The following is a 7,858-nucleotide window of genomic DNA, read 5'->3' as shown; positions in this document are numbered from 1 at the left end:
ACACATAGATGTTTGGGTTGGGTGGGCTGTTTTTTCTTTTTCCAATTAACCTTTTGCCTATCTAAGGCAGTTTCCAAGGAGACAGAGGAATTGTTCAACCCCTTGATAAATGGTTCTCAGCTGACACTGGAAATGCTCTCCCCAGAGTGGGGCCTCTGACAGCCACATAATATGATTGTACTCAGCAGAGCAATTCCTTAAATTTAGTGTGTGTGTGTGTGTGGGGGGGGGGGGGGTCCCAGAGATTTACTCAGCTGTAGCAGCTGACATGTTTACCAAATGAGGTTCTGCCATACAGTTCTCAGCAGGACAAACCTCTGTATGGGGTCTGTAGCTAAGCATTATAAATTACTTGGACAAAAGGGAGAAGAGGTTGTTTTTGTGTGTGTGTGTGTGTGTGTGTGTGTGTGGTAACCTAGTAGCAAGCCATACGCTCCAAACCACTGTGACAGACCCAGCTTCGGTACCCAAACCTGGTCTCCTGTGCCAGGAGCCACTGGTGTCTGGCAGCATTTAAAAAAAAATTCTATTTAACCACTAGCATGGGGGAACATGATGCCTTGTTGCTCTACAGTACTTTGTGTGTCCCAAAGAAGAGTAGCATTGATGGACCCTGAAAGGGACCTATCAAGCCATTCTCAGCCAAAAATACCCTCCTGAGAACTTGAGATTAATAGGCATGTACTTAGACTGTAAGATCCTTGGGACAGGGACTGTTTTTTTGCTCTGTTTGTACAGCACCTAGCACGATGGTGTCCTCGGTCCTACAATAAAAATAGGCACCTATGCTCCCTTCACAATGCAGGAGAGATAGGCACCTAAAAATGGGATCCACAAAAGCCTGCATGCTAGATGGACAGCTGCCTCAGTTAGCCAATAGGAGATGCTAACCTGAGGGTGTATCCTAAGCCCCACCCCTCTCACAAAGATAGGCACCTAACTACAGGCTGAAGGCAGGTGCCCTTTTCTGTTTGTGATCCACAGCCAGGAACTCCTCTCCTGGAGTGGGGCACGTTAGGTGCTTAAGCTGGTTCTTGGGAAGGTCAGACACCTTCCTAATTTGAAACAAAATGGCTAGAAGAGGAGAAGGTGGTACTACCACCCCTGTAACTTTTAGCCCAGAGATTAGCACACACCTGGGATGCTGGAGACCCAGATTCAATTCCCCCCTCAGCCTGATCGGGAGAAAGGATTTGAACAGACTCCCACCTCTCCTGAGAGTGCCCTACCCACTGGGCTATGGGATGTTCTGAGTGGGTGTCCATGAATCTCTCCTGTTGATGCTGTTTTTGGATAAAATAATTAGCCATTGGGCCACTGAGAGAAAGTGAGAATGATTCCATAGCATGGTGGTTAGGCAACCCAGGTGGGAGTGCAGAGGGACTAGAGCAGGGGTCAGCAACCTTTCAGAAGTGGTGTGCCAAGTCTTCATTTATTCGTGGTAATTTAAGGTTTTGCGTGCCAGTAATACATTTTACACTTACAGCGGCCGGCGGATGGTACCCCAGACTGGCAGCGGGCTGAGCAGATCAGCGGCTGGGACCCAGGCCTGCAGTGGGCTGAGCCGCTCAGCCCGCTGCTGGTCTGGGGTTCCTTCCGCCGGCCCCTGCCAGCCGGGGTCCCGTCTGCCGGCCGGGGTTCCATCCATCCAGGCCAGCAACAGGCTGAGCGGGGCCAGCAGCCAGGACACCAGGCTGGCAGCAGAGTGCCACAGGTTGCCAACCCCTGGACTAGAGCATCCTGAGCAAGGCAGCAGCGGGAATACCAAAAAGCAGAAACTTTGGTGGGTAAGGAACTTTTACAGCAAAAATAGGTGGCAAGTGAGTTTAGGCTCTGGCCTGGGGAGTTAGATGGCACCAGAGCGGAGCAGGGCAGTGGTGTCTAAATCCTTTGGGGGATTTGGCTGAGGCGTCTAGTCACTTGAGGCCACACGGAGCTTTTCAGAGCCAGCGTGATAAACGGAAGTGAAGCAGGTAAACTGATGCAACCCCCCACCCAGGATCTGGTGCTATCCTGAGGCTGTCAGGAATAGCCAGGTTCCTTCCTTTCCACAGGCATGTGGTGCCACTTAGTGGAAAGCTGTGAAAAAACTCCGGGTTTATTGAATTGTATCAGCAAAGGGGCCACGGCTGGTGCCAGCGAAGGGGGAGCAGGGCTCAGGCTGGCTTTAAACAGCCCCATTCCTGAGGTAAATGCTACCGCTCTGCCCTGCCCGCGGTGCTGCCCAGAGCCTTTGCCCCCTGGCATTGCAGTGAGGTACTCGCCCCCAGCTGCAGAGGGGGCTGTGTTCGTGCTGGAGCCTCCGGAAGGTGCCCGGGGGCCGGGCTCCCCTGGCGGGTGGGTGGGAGTGCCCTGGCTAGAGCCGCAGGGGGGCCGTGCCGTGCTGGGTGGGGCCCAGCCACTGCTTGGCTCTGGTAGCCGCCTCCTGCAGCCCAATCTGCCTTGTGATGAAGATAACGACGCCTCCCTGGGCCTGAGGGACGGGACACGCGGCCCCGCCAGCCGCCCCCCAGAGCCCGGCCTGTTCACTCTGAAGCCTAGCGATGGGAGCCGGTCACGGAGGGGGGAAACCCCAGAGACTCGCCCCAGTCCTGCAGGGGGCGGGCACAGCCCGGCCGCGGCGGTACCTGACCAGACCCGACCGGCACTGCCTGGCAAAGCTGCCCAGTCTCCCGAGATAAATACGCGACTCCGCCTTGCACAAACAAGCGGCTCGGTAAGACGCGACTTGAGCTCCCGCGGGCCGGCCCTGGCCCTCGGCGGCCGCTAGATGGCGCCGGCGCCCTTGTACCCTGGACTCCAGTGGGAGCGGTGCGTCGTGACGCACGTACGCACGCGCGGTGACGCAGTACGGCGGCCGGGACAGGCAGGCGGGCGCCGCCAGCGCAGCGTGATCAGCTCGTCCGGCTGTCGCTGCGGCGGGAGTGAGCGTACTCGCGATGGAGCCGCTGGATCGCTGCGCCCGGCCCCTGCGCACCGCCCTGGTGCGGAGCTCGATGCGGCTATGGCTGCCCTGGGGCCTGCTGGGCCTCATGCTGGGCGGCTCCCTCCTGAAGGCGCTGGGGCCGCTGCCCGACTCCTACATGAGCAGCAAGCGCAACCTGCTCAACATGTGAGGGGGCGGGGCTACGGGGAGGGGGCGGGGCCTGCTGGGGTGTGTACAGGTTGGGCAGGGGGGCCTAGGAGGACAGTGCTGGGGGTATGAGTGACCCTGCTGGGTGGTGTATGGCTCGGGGGGACAGCGGGGGCTGGCTGAGCCCTGATCCAAGTGGCCCCAGCAGGCACTCTTGTGATGGAGCACAAGCTGGCCCACCAGCAATGTATACGTGCCTCCTTTCATGCGGGGCTGCAGAAGGATACTAGAGTCAGGACACGCATAACACGCTCATCCTGTTGGGCCTGGTTGCTTGTAGGACACAGAGGGGCAGGGGAGCCCTATGCAGGGAGCCAGCCAGCACCGGCCGTCTGTGAGCAACAGCATTAAAGGGACCTGTGAACCTAACAATCATGCATCAGCCTGCTTGTGCTGTACCTGCTAGTGTTCCCCTGATCCCTGAGGTTCCTGCAAAAGACAGAGATGAGAGAGAAAATAGTTCTGCGTTTTTCCCTTTTACATTGTGCTTCTGGCAGCCTTTTGTGTGCAGTCATTGTCGCTCTGTTAGTCTTTCTCCTGTACAGTAAATCAGTTTTGTCTGTTTGGATCTTCCACTCAGAAACAGGGAGACATATTTTTTAAATAGAAAAACATAGTTGTAAAGCCCCAGAAATTGGCAGGGAATCTTGGAGACAGGATCTGAGAGCGATTAGATCAGATGGTGCTGACTGTCCTTCTTTCTTCTAGCTCCTAAAACACATTAAATATTTGGCTAAGCTTGCAAGGTCTTACATTCAGTTTGATGGCATTTGTCTGTTTGGTTATATAATGCAATAACTTCTGAATGTTGGAAAAATGGAGGACACTTGAAGCCCCTGCCATATTTTCAAGTACCTCTGCAATTGTCAGTAGATCAAAGAACTGGTTGATGGCAACAATTAATACTTTCCAGCATAACAATACCCCTTGTCTCATCCCTGTTCATCAATAGTTTAATGTGTTGACACCCCGAATGATTTTTCTCCAGACAGAAAGAAGTGAAATAATGATAATGGACAACCCCTGGGATGAGGGGAAGGGACAGTAAACAGAGCTCTCGGTTTGGGGGGAATGGAGGATCACACAAACCCTGGGGGGTGGGGAGGTGAGGAGTGGGAGGCACACAGAATCCCCAACGTGAGCATGCGGGGGGTTGCAGAGAATCCCTGGAGTTGGGAGAGTGGCCCACAGGGAACTTGTACGGGAGCCCCTCGTGTATGCAAATGAGTGGAGCCTACAGGAGCAGCAAAGTGCAACACCCCCAACCCCCAGGTTATTGATATTACTTTTTCACGGTAGCAGTTGTAGTTGCCATGGGGATGTAAATCCATTGTGGATTGGAGGGCAAGGGAGCTGGTCCAGACAGTCATGAAGAGGGAGGGATGTGTCCACAAGACAGTCTATTTGGCTGTCACTTGAAAGCTTAAGAACCCCCGTTCTCTAGGGTTCTAGATTAGATGCTGTGGTGTGGGTGCTGTGTAAATAACCAAAGTAAATAGCTGTGAATGATGTAATTTAGAAACCTGTTCCATGTACACCCCTAATCCCTACCTCTTCCTTGCTGACTTGAAGGTTAATATATTTATACGTTTCCTTTGACTTCTCCCTGGCAGCTATTTTGTCAAATTGGCCTGGGCCTGGACATTCTGGCTGCTGCTACCCTTCATTGCCATCACCAACTACTGTCTCAGCCGAAACGTCCTGGGGATGCTGCGGCGTATCAGCACCCTGCTGGTGGGCACCATGGTCTGGTATGTCTGCACTAGTCTCTTCTTGCACATAGAGGATTTCACTGGCAGCTGCTACAGATCGCCAGCACTTGATGTGCTGTTCCAGGAGCACCTCAGCAAGTGGCAGTGCCGCCAGGGTGGTGGCTTCTGGCACGGCTTCGACATCTCAGGGCACTCCTTCCTCCTAACATACTGTGCCCTGATGATTGTGGAGGAGATGGCTGTGCTGCATGTCCTGAACACTGATCGGAGCCCACGATTACATGCAGTGGTCAATGCCCTGTTCGTTGGCTTGAGCTTTCTCACCCTGATCTGGGTCTGGATGTTTTTTTGCACTGCTCTATATTTCCATGACTTCTCCCAAAAATTGTTTGGCACCCTAGTGGGTCTATCAGCCTGGTATGGAACATACAGGTTCTGGTACTTGAAATCCTTTTCTCCTGGACTTCCTCCCCAAAACACTAGCTTGAGTTCAAAGAAGCCTAATTGTAGCAGATAAAAGTTTCTGTGTTTCAGATTTTGTTTTAAATACAGGAATATTAGTTTGTCCAATGCTACTTTTTTTTTTTTATTAGTAAAGAGCATATTTAAGGGGATGGGAAGAAAGGCCAATAGTCTTTACAGTCTGATGCCTGGCTTGTGGCTATGATACGGTTCCTGATGAGCAAATGTTGATATCACAGAACTGCCTACCGTGATTGGGTATAATTGGCCACCTAACTGAAATCTGAGCAGAGAGGCCAAGGGTTGGATCCCACCTGGAGACTGAATTATCTTCTCCCTTCCTGTGGGTCCTGCTGGGGCAAGCTTGAGGCCCATTGGCAAGGTGCTGTAAGGAAAGCCTGCACTGCTGCCTGTGCTCTCTCTACCTGTTCTGTCGATAAACAGAGGATCCAGGATTGACAGAGGTCTTCAGTCTTTAGGGCTGTCAAACCAACACCTTTCACTGATCTGAAATTCATCATTCTCTTCCCCACCCCCATCTTTTTTTAAGATAAAATATTTCACATGGTCCAAATCTTGTGCTAGGTTTTAAGTCTGACTTTTTGAATACTCTAGTTGTGAACTTTACAAATGTGCCTGGGGCAGTGTAATGGTGCTAACTATTGCAACAGACTTTTAATTGGCAATCAAAATGCACTTATTAAAGCAGAATGTAGCTGGGTTGTGAAGCCTCACATTCTCAGACTGTTAAATACTTTCACATCCCATAAATCTTAATTGGCCATCTGTATATTCAGCAGCGAGAAGAGAGACTTTGTTTTTTGAGACCCAGAGTCTAATGTTAGGTCATAGCTTTAAATTGACTGCTACTCTCAATCTTTGAAAATGAATTCCTAAAAAATAAGTTTTATTGCTTCAGTTGATTTTTAAAAAATCGATTTTGCCCCTTTATTCTTGACACTAATTGTAAAAATAGCAAGATGGTATGTTTTGTTAAAATGTAATAATAAGACGACTCCTCCCAATTCTCTGTTAATTGGCTCGTACAAAAATGTTAATGATTTAAAATTTTTTTTTTCAGATGTTATAAGTTGCAAATTTTGTATTTGCAATAAAAAAAAGCTCTGTTTGATGTGTACCTTTCAGACGCCCTGCGGATTTCTGGCCTCATGTAACAAGTGCACTGACTGGACCCACTATATCTTGAATCATTCTGTTTATTGGGGATTGTATGTAATATAGTATTTGCCAAGGGTACTATAGCAATATGCTTAAAGAAATATTTACTCTTACCTTTTTGTTGGCATCAATAAGCTATTTTAATTGCATACTAAGTTGTGGCAAAAAGTGGTAGCCAGTCAAACCCTATTATGATGTACAGATTGGGACGTCTCTGTTCTGTCCTTTATGTGAGATGGACATTTAGCATAATTTTTAGTTTAAAAAAGTTTTATCTTGTTTTACAAAAGGCTTATTCATGTCGGGGTAGACAAACCAAAATCAGTTTTACAGCAGTAGTAGTGAGTCCAGCAGGCTATCAAAAGCTTTTGGTAGCTCATCTGTATGTCTGCTAAACTGTAGCTAGTTCTAATAGCACAGTAATGGACCTAATTTTCTACATTACTTGATTCTGAGACTAGATCTACACTAGGGGGGGGGGGGGTCGACCTAAGATACGCAACTTCAGCTACGTGAATAGCGTAGCTGAAGTTGCGTATTTTAGGTCGACTTACCTGGCTGTGAGGACGGTGGCGAGTCGACCGCTGCCGTGCCGCCGTCAACTCCGCTTCTGCCTCTTGCCACGGTGGATTTCCGGAGTTGACGGCAGAGCCATCGGGGATTGATTTTATCGCGTCTTCACTAGATGCGATAAGTCGATCCCCAATAGATCGATTGCTACCCGCCGATCCGGCGGGTAGTGAAGACGTGCCCTGAGTTAAGTGTTTTGCTGCCTTTAGGACAAGGGGTTCCATACCCTGATCTTAATATGTTCATGTTGCCATGACACTTCTTTGCTAGCCAGAGAGGGAGACAGTCCTGCACATACAAACAGGTTCATTTCTCATTTGGGGCCTGATCCTTTGAAATGCTGACGTCCCTCTGTTCCCTTTGGTTGAGGGTACTCGGGAGCTCCCAGAAGGCACAAAGCAGATCTCAGGATCAGGCTGTCTGATGAGTCAGCTTTGTATTTTGGGTTGTTCTTTGGGTATGTGTTCGCTTGGAGCCAGAGGTGTAATGTCCAGCTCCAGGAGACACACCTGCAGTAGCTCTGTTCAAGCTATCACACTAAAAAAAGAAGTGTAGGCACGGTGGTGGGAGGTGGCAGCAACCCTGAGTACAATCCTGTCCAAGACTCATACATACTCAGGTGGCTAGCTCAACATGCTGCCGCGGCTATACGCTATTTTTAGTGTGCTAGATCAATCCGAGATAATGCAGGTATATCTCTTCAAGCTGGAAATTACACCTCCAGTTCAAATTGTAGACATATCCGTTGTGTCAAACCACCTTTCAGCTGCTTTATCGGACGCCTTGTCTACATGACAAAGTT

At 50.2% G+C, this 7,858-nt stretch overlaps 1 protein-coding gene across 1 annotated transcript; it reads left to right on the top strand.

The window, feature by feature from the left end:
• Positions 1-2,879: 2,879 nt before the first annotated feature.
• On the top strand, positions 2,880-6,964 carry FITM2 (fat storage inducing transmembrane protein 2). Its single transcript, XM_024206968.3, has 2 exons — positions 2,880-3,112; positions 4,747-6,964. The coding sequence occupies exons 1-2, from the start codon at positions 2,940-2,942 to the stop codon at positions 5,360-5,362; spliced, it is 789 nt and encodes a 262-aa protein (XP_024062736.1). The 5' UTR covers positions 2,880-2,939; the 3' UTR covers positions 5,363-6,964.
• The last annotated feature ends 894 nt before the right edge of the window (positions 6,965-7,858 follow it).

Source organism: Terrapene carolina, unplaced genomic scaffold (assembly GCF_002925995.2).
Source record: "Terrapene carolina triunguis isolate 2854851 unplaced genomic scaffold, T_m_triunguis-2.0 Scaffold130, whole genome shotgun sequence".
Lineage (NCBI taxonomy): Eukaryota > Metazoa > Chordata > Testudines > Emydidae > Terrapene > Terrapene triunguis.
Note: the sequence above shows the minus strand (reverse complement) of the source record. Positions and strands in the feature narration are given on the sequence as shown.

Excerpts from the sequence above, each read along its gene's own strand:
- FITM2 (XM_024206968.3), top strand. The coding sequence starts at position 2,940 with ATGGAGCCGCTGGATCGCTGCGCCCGGCCCCTGCGCACCGCCCTGGTG. Across the intron at positions 3,113-4,746 it reads AAGCGCAACCTGCTCAACAT|CTATTTTGTCAAATTGGCCT; the intron begins GTGAGGGGGCGG and ends TCTCCCTGGCAG.